We start from the raw sequence: 16797 nt of genomic DNA, 5'->3' as shown, positions 1-16797 counted from the left end.
ACTGGTGGAGGAAAATTTTTTTTTTTTTTTTTTTTGTGATTTTGGCTGTGGAGGAAGTTGGCAGGGTACTTTATTTGCCTCCTTGAGCGAGCAGATTTTACCTCAGCTCGCAACTTTTCATTACAAAATCAAACAGTTGAGATTTTATTAAAGAAAAACAGCAGATCTTAGCTTTTAGAGATTGTCTTTTTAATTTACTTGTCTTAAACATAAAAAATATTGTGATTCCAAAGTAAAACTCTACAAAATAATTTTAAAAAGATGAGAAAAGGGAATAATAGAAAAATATATTGTATGAATTAAAAGAAAAAAAGTACATTAATCAGGGTTCACTTCTGTCCATCTGCCTTTCTCTGTACCCAGGATTACCATTTTCATTAGTTTTAACTTATTTTGTTAGCATTTTTCTTATTTTTGCCAACATAATTAAATATATGTATATGTACAGCTATTTATTACTATACACATACATACATAAAACATCGAAGGATGCAAGTATGTCAAGGTTAGGAAGAACATTCTATAGAGGAAATGCAAGTATGTCAGGAATGGAGAGATGGCTCAGAGTTTAAGAGCCCTGGTTGTTCTGGGGCCATGGTTAACAAAGGAACTGTCATTTATACCTGCTTAGGGAAGAAAAATTAATTTTCTCCAGTGGATTAACACTGGGTATCTCAACCACTCCAGCGCAGGCCTCATATTCTGAAGTAGCTGACCAACATATAATAGGCCCCACAGGATTTCTTTTTTTTTTCTTTTTTTTTTTTTTTTTTTTTTTTTTTTTTTTAGTATGTCTTTATTTGGTTACAGTTCAGTGTTTTCTTTTCTCATTTTGGGTGGTATTTTATCTTATTTTTTTCGGGTTTTGGGCTTTTTGTTGTTGTTGTTATATTGGGTTTTTGCTTGCTTTTTGGGAAAGGACTGAAAATTGAGTGGGTAGGAAGGAGGGGGGGAATCTAGAAATACTTAGGGGAGAAGAATATGGTCAAACTGTATTTAATTGTTTTAAATAATATAAAGCCTAATAAAAAAGGGGCAGGAAAGTGTCTTTAGGAATGACATTTTGACATCTTCAGTAAGGGGCTACTCTTCCACTTTCCTGGGAACATTCCTGCAAAGGACAGGGACACTTTTAGCATAATGTTCTTCAGTGATCACCAGGAGCCCTATGTGCTTCTATGATGTCAGAGCTATAAGACTGACTACCTTTATGATGTCGTCACTTACTTTTCATCTGTGTAGGACTGCTGAAGCACCAATATAATCTGCAGAGTACAAAGCTGTTCAGATGTGAAGTCTTTGTGGGTAAAGAGTAGAAGATATGGCTGAGGTACCTTCGGAAATGCTGGATGTTTCCCCCAACAGTCTATCAACAGATTCAGAGACCTCTTCCGGTGAGCCTTGGTGTGACAGCACAGCTCAGAAGGACTCAGACTTATGGGCTATTATCGAGGAAAGTGCATTTCAGGTTTTGGCTCAGCGATTCTTGATAAAGAGGCCGCCTCATACCCTCTGTGCCTCAGAGCCAGATGAAGAGAGTAACTTATTTTCAATGACCTTCCCCAGAAAACTCTGGAAAATAGTGGGAAGCGACAAGTTTAAGTCCATTTGGTGGGACGAGGATGGGACATACATAGTGATCAATGAAGAGCTCTTCAAGAAGGAAGTGCTGGAAAGAAAAGCTCCTTTTAGAATATTTGAGACTGACAGCATGAAAAGTCTGGTTAGACAACTTAATCTCTACGGGTTTAGGAAAATGAGACAGAACTTCCAGAGATCTGCTTCTCTCCCTGACTTTCTGGCGGAAGAAAAGGGGATTTCTGCCTCATGCAAGTTACAGTTCTACCAGAATCCAAACTTCCTGAGAGACTGCCCCCATCTCATCGAGAGAATGAAAAGGAGAATTGGGATTAAAACAGTTTCCCGTGGAACTACTCCATCACTCCCAGAGTTTAAGAACAAAAACTTCAGACCAGACTTGGGCAAGATGGATGACCATAGTTTGGGTGTAGCTGTCCAAACCAGTGAGAGAAATCTGTTGTCCGGTTCTAGTATTTCAAATGTGTATCTGAGACAGAAGCCTTCTCTGGCTCAAGGGGGTTCTGATACGGTGGATGTCATCAGAAGTGACTTTTCTCTTGCAACATCAAGTTCTTTCAGACCACCTGAAGAAATTATAACGCATCACCCTGCTCCCTTAACTGAGGTGCCCTCCCTTCATATGGACTCACAGAGAATCTACACTCAAGCCAATGACAGCACTATGAATTTCATTATAACCTCTATTACTCAAAACCGCAGGGACGTGTCTCACTTGTGGAATGGTTGTATTGAAATGCAGGGAGAGCCTTCCTTCCAACCTGGGTTTCCTCATTTTTCATCCAGTTCAGCTACTTATTCTGACTCAAAAGCCAAAGGTGAACCCAAGTTACCAATACACAAGGAAAGTGAAGCACCTACTGCGGTGGCATCTACATAGAACCATCACCCATCTTCTTGAGGCCATCAATTTTATAATTATCAACAATACTTGCTTTCTTTATGAAGACATTCAGGATAGCAGAGATTAGAATTCGTGTTGACAAACACCTGGAGTGTACCTGAGATTATCGTAATAGAACAATAAAACTCTATGTGCACCTTAAACAAACAAAAAGAGTACTGGCTGGTCTTCTAGAGCACCCGAGTTTGATTCTCAGCATCCACAGGGCAGCTAACAATTCTCTGTAACTCAGTTTCAGGGGATCCAAACCCTCTTTTGTCTTCCATGGTCAGTACATGGATGTGGTGCACAGGCATACATGCAGACAAAACATTCACACATATAAAATAAAATATTCCTGATTTTAAAAAGAATGCATATATGTGTACAAATAAATATTAGTGAGTCTCTGTACAAATATATTTATGTATTCATACATCAAGTATATGCATATAGAAATACACATAATACATATTCACTTTTCAAAATGTCTAAAAATTACCCACTGAGCATCTTGCCCATCCTTTCTGTTTTTATTTTGTAAATGTACAGAAGTATTTTCGTTCAGTTAGTCAGTGGGCACCAAGGCAGTTTCTGATAGTTTTCTATTGTAGAAAGTATTGCAATAAATGCACGTGTACTCTTGATTTTTTTTTTTTCCATTTTGGCTTTGAGTGGTTTAACGTCTTAAACTTCAGAGTTCTATTTCCTGAGAAATTCTTTTTTTCTAGGGAGAAAAAATAATCACTTCCTTTCAGGAAGAACTTGGAACTATCATATTTACATCTAAATTTTTAGTTGGCTTCCATTTTTAACCTTTCCTATATATTCAAAGAGTATAGAGCAGGGGCCATACAAGTATGTGGCTTTTGTATAATTCAAGAATTTGAAGTATTATATAGTGTGGTTGGGGTTTGTTATCATCCTTATCTGCAATCTTCTAGTCATCCATTTTTATGAGTCCAAGCATTCTCTTGAATATTTATTGAGAAAATATTATGAACTGTCTCTATATGGTGCTGTGCAGGCTATAAATCTGTGAATACTGTCTCCTGTGTTCTCTGCTGTACCTGGGGTTAGTCATGTGCCCTAAGCTAAGGTGGTTTGCAATTTTGGAAATCAGAGTTCTTATATGAAGTAAAAGAATCAAAGTCATAATTCTACTTTGATTGTTTCATGGGACTCCTGGAAGACACTACCGGCAGCAATGAATGTGAAGTAGATTGCTAAAACATAAAGAGCCATAAAATCTATAGAATAGTTATTGTTTATGGTCGGAGTATATGCTCTTAAGTGTTTGCTATTATCTTCCCCCACAGACTCAGCTGTCTGCAAAGCATGAGTAGTCATTGTTCCTTTGATATTTCCTCAAAGCAGCTGCTACAGAGGAACAGACATGGAGTTTATAAAATATTTTGTTTTACGGAGTCACATACAAAGGGTCTCAAACTCAAATTTCTAGAGAGGCGACACAGAGAATATAAATAAGACCATGGCAAGAGGTAGGAAGACATTACAGCCAAACTGGAGAATGAATTCCCAGCCCGAAGATGTTCAAGCTCAAAAAAAAAAAAAAAAAAAAAAAAAAAAAAAAAAAAAAAATCAAACTGGGAAACATCACTGTAAACAAACAGTGGGAATGGGTAGCCTTTAGCAGGCTTAGACATTCCCTGTGAGAGGGGCTTTGTATCAGGGCTCTGTTTGGGAAGGAAACACCTCCATATCCTGGATAATCCTCACAATGTGGATTTTCACAGTCAAATCACCATACTAATAGCCGCTGAACACGAAAATAATAGCAACAATGTCCATGATATATTAAGCCAAACCTATAAGGCTCTAGGTTATAGTTTACTAGTACATTTATATTTATGTGACTCACATACTATAGCCAATGTTTCTACTGGTGAGATGTAGAGTAAGATCTAGTCTTTTGGCTTGTCTCAGACAGCCCCCCCCCACAAGCACTTTACTGTACGACATGTTTTATTCAGGAGCACTGCAGGGTCAGATGTTACTGTGCTGTTACTTTTTACAGAGAATTTATTCTTAATTTATATTAGATGTGGGATCTTAACTACATAGGTCTGAGTGCCCGGAAATGTACCATGTACATCAGCTGGGATGCCAGCTTCCAGAGATCTGCCTTCTGGGGCTGGGATTACAGGTGGACGCCTTTGCTCCCATCTGCTTCCTCATCACTTTCAACTTGTACGTACACTACCAAGCAGACCTGGTCAGCCTGCATAGACTATTCAGAGCCAAGTTCATCATTGACTTCTAGAAGAGTATTGGAAATCTTTTGTCTCACTAACTATTCAATTAAGTTAGCACTTCTTGTACTTTCTTTCTCTTCCTTGGCATTGTGGCTTACTGCATCTTTCTATGTCTCACCGTATGATCTCCCTCAGAACCGTGCTGGACGAAGCTGAGGCATGAATGGCAGAAACCCCCAAGTGTGTGCATTTGACAGACGATAGTAACTTATTCCCCTTGTGATTTCCAGCAGAGCTGTAAGCAGCCATCTCATGTGACTTTCTATATGTAATTGAACTAAAAACGGCGTTTTCTAATGTTTTGCTATTCAGCAAGTTTTACTTAATTTTCCCTATAATTTTTTGGGTAGGGAAAAAAAAAATCTTTAAATGACTTGAAGTTTGGGAGGAGCCTGAAGAAGAGTCACACTTGCCTTAAAGGTTCTACAAGGTTGATTGATGGATTAAAGCTTCTAGATTCTGGATAGCAGGAATGTTGTGATCCAGAGCCAAATTATTGTGGCTGTATAACCACTCATTTTTCCACATGCTCCTGACCTACCATCCATGCAACTGCAAGTAAAACTGCTTTCAATGTGTTGACAACCCAGGAGCTAAGGATGTCATCAGATAGCATCTGAGACCTATAAGGGAGATTCTCCCACTTTGCTGATCCTCCAATGTATTTGACTTGTGGCTCTATTCTGTTGCGTAAGTGCAAAACTTTCAGGCTGGTCTTGCCATATTGGAACACACTGTTTGGATTAACCTAAATCTATGTTCCTAGACTATGTTCATTCATGACTGGTTTGAGAACAAATGCTGTCTTAATCTCTTGGAGAGGTGAGTGATATTTCGTATCAACAGACTTAGATGATCTCCACTCAATTCCCATCTTTATCTGTTGGCTCGTCATCGGAAGAGAAACATATTAGCTTTGTATTTTCTAGTTTCTTTCCTCTGGCATATACTCTGCATTACCTAAATGAGTTGCAAATGGAAATGCTTGGGCAAGACACTTCTGAGCCACACCATCGATTTGCTTTTGAGACACCCTTCAGTTTTCTTTCTCTCTGTTGTCAGCTTGCCTCATTTGATATGTCTTTCATATTTTCTGAGGTCTCTTCGCTGGTTGGCCACTGTTAGCTTATAATCTGCTGCTGAAAGTTTAGAATGTTTTCCTATCCAAATGGTCTTGAACATCCTAAGAGATACAAAGACAAGCTATAACAAACCAAAGATTAACCCAGAGTCCTACCTGTCAATTATGGTTCCTGTTTGGTAGGAAAAAGGAAAACACATTTCTAAAAGCAGATCAACTCTGAATAGATTTTGGAATTTGCCTTGAAACTCAAAAGGAAGATAGTGAAAAAAACCATTCAAAACGAGAAATATTATCTGTCAGAGAAAGAGAGAGAAAGAGAGAGAGAGAGAGGGAGGGAGGGAGGGAGGCGGGGGAAGGGAGAGAGAGAGAGAATTCTGTACCTGAACATTTTCACAGCTCTGCCCTGCTCACATTGAAATCAACAACAAAATTGCTCGCTGTGGCAACTTGGTTAGCTGGATAATTTGTTTACACACTTTTCACCAGTCCTACATGTTTGGCAGCTCTACCACTAGAAGTGAATGAGTTTCTGGAGGGAAATAATGAATGGATTCAGCTCTCATTTGCATTGATCCAAAGACAATTCTTACATTTATCAGAGACAGAAGGCTGTCGTTTGGAGAAATTGCTCAAGGATAAAGATATCCCACGAGGCAAGGGAGAAGCTGCATCTTTTGAGACATCTCCTCTGTTTCCAGTCTGCAGGAGGTCTGGAGGAGGCAGAGGGTTTCAATGTCTGGGTGGCATCTCTCAGTAAGAACCCCGCCCTTCTCCATGCTTAGCAGTGAGTAGGACTGTCACAGGAGCAGGTGCTCCATGTGTCTCTTTGTTATCCTTGAAGCATTTTGGAAGACAGTAAGAAGGAATCACTCCTGAGGAGATGGTTTTCATCTGATACTTCTCTGGTTTTCAGGGTTCTGGTTTGGATGTTACTTTCAAAGCTCTAGCCATGGGGAAAATGTAATTTCTTTTGATTTTTCAGGAAAATAAGCAGTAACTGGCACTATAAATAGTAGCAATACTAACTCAGGTGTGGCTTAGGTACACCAAGATGGGAGATTAAGATGGGTTTCTACAAGTTCACAGCTCTTACACTTTCTTAGAGGAAGAGTTTAGAGACTCTGGCAGATTCCTCTCCCTTTCACTGTTTGATAGCAAACCCATGCTATGGGTAGGCACCCTGCCACTGACGTACACACACAAATCCCAGGCTCTGGCATTCTTAATGAGAATTTTAGATTTAAAGGGGACAAAAGACATGGAATTTAATTCTTTTTCTTTGCAAACTATGACTGTGCCACCCTATAAACAGAGAGACTTTTATGTTCAATGTTGAGACTGATGTGGCATACTCCCACTAGCAGTTTTAAAATATTGAAGACTGCAAGCAAAATCTGTATAGCTGGTTATGAAACAAAGAGCAAGCAAACAGTCCTGACAGCTTACCTCGTTTTCTACTTCATGTCTGTAAGTGGCGAATTAATTGAATTCTCTATGCACTAAGCATATATATCACATAGTATTTCCTGTTGATCGTAAGTTTTACAAAAATACAGAGCTATACAAAAGTGTTAATTACAGCATTGATATTGTAACAGTTATTAGAAGGCATGTGTGTTATAAGAATAAGAATGGGGCTGATGATGTTCAGTGTAGCTATATAAAGTATACTCAGTAAAGTCATGTATCTCCAAAAGAGACCACAGGAGAGTATCTTCAAAGCATAGGGAGCTCCCAACCTTATCCTCAGGGTTCACTCTCTAGCACTTAAAAAAATATAGAGGGACTTATGTTTCTTTGAAAAAGATGTGCTCAAATGTACTACTAAAAATCATATTAAAATTTAGGAGATATATTTCATCCTATATCTTTTTTAAAAGCCAGGTTCACTTCTTGATGTCGTCAGTCACATATAGACACCCCATGAACATAAATTGAGTCTTATCTATCTGAGGCTCCTGTAAATAAAATGAGAGATTGGGGTCGATGCAAAAGCAAGAGGTTTATCAGTCCCGTGCACTGGGGTGGCCTACTTCCAGAGGAGAGGTGACCCGGAAAGGCTGTTAAAAGCAGTTTTTATACTTTTTAGGGGTACAGGTTACATCAGCAAGTTTAAAATTCAAATTCATTGGCTAAGCATATTGACCTTTAAATCTATTGGATACTGAGCATATATGTCGGGACCCAATTTGGGACTTTCTAGAAGGTCAGATAGCTATCAGTCAGTATATTTCTCAATCCTGAGAATTATTTACTCAAAGGTATGTCTGGATGCAGGGTGGGTAGCTGGACCATTGTTCCCTTTATCTCTATTTGTCAGGATTGGGCTGGGAGAAGGGGAATCTATGGAATGTAAAGGGCGGGGTAGAGAATTTCCCTCTGCAACTTCTTCACCTGCAATTCCTTCCACCTCAATAAACAACTCTGTTCCTTCTGGATGAGTCACCGAAGGGTCACCTTTGCACCTTTCACACCCCAGGTTTGATGGGTGCTTCATCTCATTTATGGCCAACCCCTGTTTCCAACACAGATTTCCAAACATTGGGAATACCATTCTATGCATCAGAAAGTCCCCGTCTCAGGGAGGTCCCCATCACCGCTTCCTTGGTCTCCTGTGCCACCTTTACGCCTTACGTTTGGTTGCATCTCCCTTACAAGTTAGGGAGAGCCTTTCAAGTTCTCAACAATTTTCTGCTTCTTGTAGGCAAGACTAGTTTGATGACTGTCATATTCCTGATTTCTGGAGACCCTGGATTCAGTTCCCAGTACCGCCCAGTCTCGTGCTGTGTGGCACCATTAGTTCCCTATCTTCTTACGTTCTCCTCCACAGTTTCTTGCCTCCATGTTCTTTTACCGCTTACTGCCTATTATTTATTCTTGGAATGTCTTTTCCATGTTTCATATTTCATCTCCATCCTCTCTTCAGAGGTTAGATGAAGCTCTCATTTTTGGAGGTGGGGTGATAAAATATTATCACCATGCATGCTGTTTATTGCCTGTTCCTCCTATGAGAACGATTCCGTCCTGGGGACTGGGATTTGTCTTGACCACTGTTCTATCTCTGGTACCCAACACAGTTCTTGGTGCAGGCAGAGCACAATACTAACCACCAGGCAACGGATGGCTACACCATTGCATAACAGTATCATTTCAGTATGAGGGTGTTTGTAGATTAGCTATTCTTCTTACGCTGTAAGTAACATAGTTGACTTTTTCTAAGTTTCTTCTCCCTGTTTGTCTAGATAATTAGTTGGAAATAAGTTAGTATTTCCTTTATCTTTCATTCTGTAGAAAAAATGATGAAGTGATTTTGCATTTAGGTTGACAGGGAAAACTTTATGGGAATTTTAATGGAAGTGCAATGTTAGCAGCCCACGACCTTTGAGCTGTGAAGCATGCTGGGCCACATGGTCTTTCATTGTGATCCACAGGATTTAAAAGTATTGAACGAGCTGCAGGAATATTCTCGATTATTCTCTAATGACAATAGAGCATACTGAGAATTATAAGTTAAAATTGAACACGAGTGCTATAGAGCTCAGACAAAAACATGTTCTCCATGTCAGGGAAAGTAGAATTAAATTTTGATCATGCACAACAGACATGACTAAAATAATATCAGATATATTTGGAGAAAAATGGGGTTGTATATAATGAAATAAGTAATATGAATTGCATCAATAAAAGTTGAGGTTATAATAATCCATTTCATACATAGAGAACACTAACAACTTTATAAAGAAATTTAGCTGCCAAAAATTTAAAACATTCTTTCAAAATTTCAGTTTTTCTAGATATTGAGGTTTTTTTTTTTTTTTTTTTTTTTTTTTTTTTAAATGGCTATCATCCCATATGTGTTCAATATTCTCTGTATTTCTATAAGGAGACCTTAGAATATGTGAGCATCAAAAGGTCATAATTAGAGAATGTAGGTCAATATTGAAGACTTATGTACAAGACAGTACCTGTTGAATTCCTGATGTATATAGACCCTAGGAGCTGGCCTCTGCTCCAAGCTCACCCTGTTGAATTCCTGATGTATATAGACCCGAGGAGCTGGCCTCTGCTCCAAGCTCATGCTCTGCCCTCTCCTTTTGTTCTCCATCTGTTGACACACTACTAGAGCATCAAGGCATATGGTACTTGGAGAAAAATTCAGATCATAATATAATGATAGGGAAGTTACTTAGCATGCTTGGGACTTGTATTCACTCCTCTGTGCACATGTGTAGAGAGGCACACACATGTGCCCTCCCCCACACACACAGGGGTGGAGAGAGAGAGAGAGAGAGAGAGAGAGAGAGAGAGAGAGAGAGAGAGAGAGAGAGAGAGAGAGAACAATTTGTATTCTGTATTGCTTCATTTAAAAAATAATGTATTTAATCTCATTTTATACAGACTAGATTTTATCCTCCCTCCCTGTCTACTCTCTGACTTTCCTATCCCATATCCCCCCCAACTGCACTCTCTTACTCCTCCACCCCCACCCCTGTCTCCATAAGGATATCTTCACCCCCTACCCCCCACCCCACCATACCTCTAAACTCCCTGGGGTCTCCAGTCTCTTAAGGGTTAGGTGTATCTTCTCTGACTGAACCAAGACATGGCAGTCCTTGGTTGTATATGTGTTGGGGGCCTCATGACAGCTGGTATATGCTGCCTAGTTGGTGGCCCAGTGTCTGAGAGATCTTAAGGGTCCAGGTTAATTGACACTGCTGGTTTTCCCACAGGGTTGTCCTCCTCTTCAGTTCCAGCTTTTTTTCCTAATTCAGCTACAGGGGTCAGCAGCTTCTGTCCATTGGTTGGGTGTAAATATCTGCATCTGACTCTTCCAGCTGCGTGTGGGGTCTTTTGGAAGGCAGCCATGATTGGCCCCTTTGTGTGAGCGCACCATAGCCTCAGTAATGGTGTCAGGCATTGGGCCCTCCCCCTGAGCTGGATCCCACTTTGGGCTTGTCACTGGACCTCCTTTTCCTCAGACTTTCTTCATTTTTGTCTCTGCAGTTCTTTCAAACAGAAACAATTACAGGTCAGAGTTTTGTCTGTGGGATGGCAACCCCTCTCTGGGACACTGACCACGAATTCCACCCTGGTCAATATAAATGATTCAATATTCATGATTTAGAACATCCATAAAGCTTTCTGACTTTTTTCCAAAAGTATCAGTAATTTTTTTTTAAATACTTTAATCTGCATTAGAATTACCTGCTCAGCTTGGTGGTAAAATCTAGTTTCTTCCCATTGTCAAAGCCTTTGAGTGAGGAACTCCAAGATGGAGCTGAGACTTATTATGATGCTGATGCTTGTTGAAGACCACGTTTGAAAACAATTCCAGGAAGACTGTATCAAGCTGTGTTCCTGCTAGTTAGTCTCATAGCATGTAGCGCTTCTACTTCAAATTTCTTATCATTTTAAGCCATGAAATGTGTGGTCTTCACTAAAGCATTTTATATAATAATGAAACATTATATTTATAAGACATTAAAGTATTGGTCACACGTCCAGTAAAAAAAAAGTAAGCAGACATAGGCATAGTTAGGTAAAGACTTTCATTTAGCATTTAGATGAACTACATCCATCTATAGCCACATGGAAAAACCATTATTTAATAATCTGCATGAGTGAGTTTCAAAGCATGCAAACGTGCCATGACTGTCAGGACTGAAGTGACATACATGTAGAGTGCAGGGGCTTTAGGACATGTGAAGGGATGGAACAGTGTCATATCTGACCCTGGAGAAAGGGAGGAGAAAAGAAAACATGGAGGGTATCAGGTGAGAATCTCCCGTGGGGATTCATTTTTAATTTTCAATTAGAAATGGAAGCCAAGGCCTTTTGCATGCTGTGCAACTGCTCTTGGGGGAGGTGCCACTCCAGCCCTTGTGTTGCAGGGTCTTTAAACAAAGGATTTGAATCCAGTCAGATATGTTTGCATTTGTTAAGGCTAAATGGACATTTGTTGTCTTACTCAATATAAAAGGAAAAAAAAATGGGATCTTACCATCTGTATTTGTATATCCTTAATTAGCAACGAAGTTGAATATTTTTTTTTAAAGCTAGGGGTAATCATTTTTTTGTCCTTACCAGCAAATGGATCTCAACAGGCAAATAGACTTGTTAATCCTAGGGATAGAGCTCACTTACATTTAGCAGTTCTAGGCATTTAATTTCTATGGATCATTGATTAGGTCCATTTTTTTTTTTTTTGCCACCTGAAAATGGCCTAGAACAGCAGCTAAAGAAGTATAAATTTCTCTAAAATACACACAAAACAGCACCCACCCACTTGCAGCTCTGTGTTGAATGTCACATTAAATAGAGACAAACTCAAAGCATGCCGTGCCTAATGACCTTCTTAGTAGATGAAAAATAGCTTCTCAAAACTAGCAGTTCTGGATCCTCTGGGCCTGTGAGTTCTGTGTATGGAGGGAGACATTTCTGTAGGTAGGACTGGACTAAGGCTCTTACTGTAGTGAGATCACTGAGGTTAGTCTGGGCAGGTCTCAAATGTGTCCACACTATCTTTATATGAGATGGCAGAACACGGTTCTGTAGACACAGAATGGGGGTGGTGGTAGATCATGGAGGCACACTGGGGTGACGAAACAACAAGAAAGGATGTCGCAAACATTGAAAATCAGAGTAGATTCTTCTTCAGAGCTGCTGGAAATAGGACACTTTTGTTTTAGTGCAGTGACAATGATCTCAGACTCGGGGCTTTAGGAACTATGAGATATTCAGTTTCTCTTCCTTTAAACTGCCATAGTTGTGTAGCTACAGAAAAACCAATGAATTTTCTCATTAGACACTTCGCTTTGCTTGGATCTAGAATTTCCCAGCGAGTTTTCAGGATAACAGATACATTAGTAAAATGGTTTATTTGAAAGGTAAACTTAATTTTTTCAGTTAAAAAAATGCAGAACTTAGGAAGCTCAAAGAGAAAGAAGGCCAGAAGGTAGATGCCTCAGTCCTTCTTAGAACGGACATTCATGGGACAAAATAAAGAGACAAATAGAGGATCAGGGTTTGGAGAAAAGACCAACCAGAGACTACCTCACCTGGGGATTCACCCCAAATGCAGTCACTAAACCCAAGTGTTATTGCTGATGCAAAGTAGTGCTTACTGGCAGGAACCTGGTGTGGATGCCTCCTCAGAGGCTCTCCCAGAGTCATACTGATACCAGAGGAGGATGCTTGCAGCTAACCACTGGACTGTACACAGGGACCCCAATGAAGGAGATAGAGAAAGGACTAGAGGAGCTAAAAGGGTCTGCAACCTCATGGGAAGAACAAAATTATCAACTATCCAAACCCACCACAGCTCCCAGGGACTAAAACACCAACCAATAAAGTTCGCATGGAGAGACCCATGGCCCCAGGTGCATATGCAGCAGAGGATAGCATTCTCTGGCATCAGAGGGAGAAGAGGCCTTTGATCTAGTGAAGGCCCTTTTCCCAGTGTAGGGGAAACACCAAGGCATAGAGGTGGGAGAGGGTGGTTGGGAGAGGGAGCACCTTCATGGAGGCAATGGGAAGAGGAGGGAGAGGGGGATGGGATTGGTGGAAGGCAATAACATCTGAAATGTAACTGCAGAGCATATCCAATAAAAAAAGAAAGAAAGAAAGTGTGAAAAAATGCTATCACAAAAAAATAAACAAATCTTTAAAGTTTACTCCTTTCTGGAAGAGGGAGCAGGGCAATCGTAAGAGCCAGAAGCAGTGGATAACACAAAGGAAGCAGCATTCTCTACACACAGTAGGGCAGATGTACATATGAATTTACAGAGATTGGGAGATCATGCATGAGACCTATGCAGGATTAAGCCAGAAGAAATTCCAGCATGGAGGGGAAGGTGAGCATAAAGTCCCAGCCATCCAGCCATCACTGAGGAGCTATTGGAAGTTGAAAGTTATAGGTGAGGGAGAGGTTGCTTTCTTTACAGGTATGTGATCGGCCGGTCTCACAACCTCCGGTGACAAGTCACACACCTCCGAATATACAGGCAACATCCATGGGATTTGATGGCTCTGAGAAAAGTAAATGAGGAAGCAAACTTTGGTAGGTATGAGATGGAGAGAGGGGAGATGGGAGCAATGCCGAAGGGGATTAGTACAAAGTACAATATATGAAATTCTCAAAGAATTAATAAAGCTTACCCTTTTAAGGCTTATTAAAACCCAAGCTTATATAATTTCATAATATATTTATTGTATTGAAATTATCACCAATGAGTTTCATGTAAAATGTTTTAAAAATAAAGTAATATTAATATCAAAATAAAGGTATATTAATAATAAGTGTAAGAAAAACATCACTATGAATAAACTGTATGATAAAATGTCATATCCATTCACAATAAAAATTGTCAGTATTTAGGAATAGCACAATTTCTCAATCTCTTAGATTTTTCAGACTATCAGTCTAATATCTCAGTGAAGAATACTCAAGATCTTCCCTGTGATGCCAAGAACAAGGTATCCATTCTAATGAGAAAAAAAAAAAAACAAAAAAAAAAAAAAAACCAAAACAAAACATTGCAAGGAGTTCAATTTCCTGCAATAATTTGTCCCTAATTCAGTTCTAATTTTCCTTACATTTCCAAAGAAATTTAATGTAATTAAAGTGTTCTTATAGCCAAGATTAGAGAACACTCAAGAAATGAAGAGACTCATAAAATAGGCAGGCCAAGTCTAATAACCTAAAATTTTACAACATATAAGAGGGGGAATTGTTAATGACAAGTTGATGATTATAAAGTGAGACAAGCATGTGATGAATTAATTTGCTTGTTTCATTATTAATGAAAAATTTGTCAACTGACCTTAAAAGATGTTGTTCTTTAAAATAATATTCTAGGGGGAATCTAGATAGCTTTTCTTGACATTTTATGTAGTTTAGAGACTCTCTGGCTTATTCCATTTAGTAAGTTAAAAACATTTTATTTTAAAACAATTCTACATTTAGAGGAAGGTAAACAATGAACTTATAGATCATGTTTATTTTAAACTTCCTTTTTGCATTTGCCTTCTTTTCTACTCAACACAACTGTTTTCGTCCATCTTTATTGTAGGAAATAGAACTTTTAGCTTTTTTTTCTGTAAGAATGAACACCTTGGCTTTGTTTTTGGTGTCAGAGTGAGGATCTTCAATATTCTTCATTGAGATGTTAGTCTGATGTCTTCTTGAAAAACCTCTTTAAGAAACTGAGGAATTGCTCCATTTGTAAATACTGAAATTTTTCATTATGAGTGGATATGAGATTTTATTATATGTTTTATTCACAGTAGATATAGTTTATGCTTTTCTTAAGCTTATTAATTATTAATATAGATATGTTTGTCCAAGTATTGAACTAGCCTTGCACCTAGAATAAGATTGTTATATAATTATGTTTAGTCATTGCTGGGTTTCGCTTACTAGTACTTTATTTGGGATCATTGTCTTGTAAGATTTATTAAAGACACTCACCTATCTTTTTATATGTTATCAGTTTTGGAATTGGTGTGATATTAGTCTTATAAATGAAGTTGAAGGCCATTCTTCCTGTCCTGTCTCCTGAAGAAGGTGGTATAAAACTGATGTTCACTCTTTTACTCTAATAAAAATCTCTGAGACCACCAATACTTAAATATCTCTGTTTTTCAGCCCTGTAATCACCTATTTAATTATCTAATAAGTACAGGGTTGGCAATATTTCTCATTTGTTTTGGCTGGGACACAATACTTTGTAAGTTTTGTAGCCTCTGGCCCATTTCTTCTAAGTTCATTGACAGTAACATTGTTAGTTTTACCATCCTGATATATGCTTTGCTATATTTCCTATTTCTTCTGATCTTGACTTGTGTCTTACTATCTTTGCCACTGGCCTTTTTGTGTCTTATCAGTTAAACATGGTTTTGCAAGATGTGGGCTCTGATTTTTATGGTTTGTGTACATTACTGCTGCCTCCCACGTCATACTGTTCTTATTTATTCAGATTGGAACAATGAGTTGAGGCTTTTCCTGTAACCATTAGTGCTGAAAATTCTCTCAGTCCCATCTTAGCTGCACCATAAGTCCCATCATGTGCTGTGTTTTACTTTCAAAGCAGTTGTTAGATTTCTGCCCTGACCAATGAAAAAACACTTAAGTGTTTAATGTTAATTAGCAAGTTTGAAAAAAATTTTTTTTCTGTTACTAATGTGTAGTTTGAGTTTATTTGTAGGCAGAGGGTGTGCTCTCCATCACTGTAAACCTGTTACCATTTGTTTTATGAGTCTGGATGGGATCTTTCCTAGTGCAAGTTCCAAAGACAATGAAAAACAAGGCTTGTTGTAAAGACTCTTGGTTTCGTTCTAGGTTCTAGCTGATTTCCTTTTCTGTTGTTTTTTTTCCCCTCATTACTAGTAACAAAGACATATTAACTAACTTTTAAATATGTTGTCACTCTGTTTACACAGGAGTATGATAAGTCATCAGTGAAAATTGTTTAAAAATTTCTGTATAGGGCTGACAAGGTGGCTCAGAGGGAAAAGGCTCCTGCTGCCATGCCAGATGACTTAAATTTGATCCTTGGGCTCCATGTGGTAGAAGAAGAAGATATACTTCTGCAAATTCTTTAACACACACACACACACACACACACACACACACACACTCTCACACTCACATATGCACTCATATACATAATCAAAAATTTATAATCATCCTGGCCAGGGAAGCAGATAGGATAACTGCGTATCTTCACCTTTCCCTCTGTTCCTCCAAATCCAAACCCGGTCCCATTCCCACCCCGAAGCAGAACACCTACTGTAACCTTCTCTTCCTCTCTGTCCCACCTCCAATGCATCATATAGACCCTCGTCTCCAACCTCCTCCACACTGTCCGTTCCCCTCATAGATTTATCACAGCCCCAACTCCATCAGGCTTTCTCTGGGAACCCACAGGGAACTCCAGTCATCGCAGCAGGCAGGC

The 16797-nt window shown here is 39.0% G+C and overlaps 1 protein-coding gene across 1 annotated transcript; it reads left to right on the top strand.

Annotated features, from left to right (window-relative positions):
* Nucleotides 1-1321: 1321 nt before the first annotated feature.
* LOC308433148 (heat shock transcription factor, Y-linked-like) lies at nucleotides 1322-2479 on the top strand (the record flags this gene model as incomplete). The annotated part of the gene is made up of 1 exon (XM_080933069.1): nucleotides 1322-2479. One exon carries the CDS (start codon nucleotides 1322-1324, stop codon nucleotides 2477-2479), a length of 1158 nt encoding a protein of 385 aa, XP_080789195.1.
* Nucleotides 2480-16797: the final 14318 nt, after the last annotated feature.

The sequence above is a fragment of the Micromys minutus genome (assembly GCF_963924665.1).
Source record: "Micromys minutus genome assembly, chromosome: 19".
NCBI lineage: Eukaryota > Metazoa > Chordata > Mammalia > Rodentia > Muridae > Micromys > Micromys minutus.
This window is presented reverse-complemented; position numbering and strand designations above follow the sequence as displayed.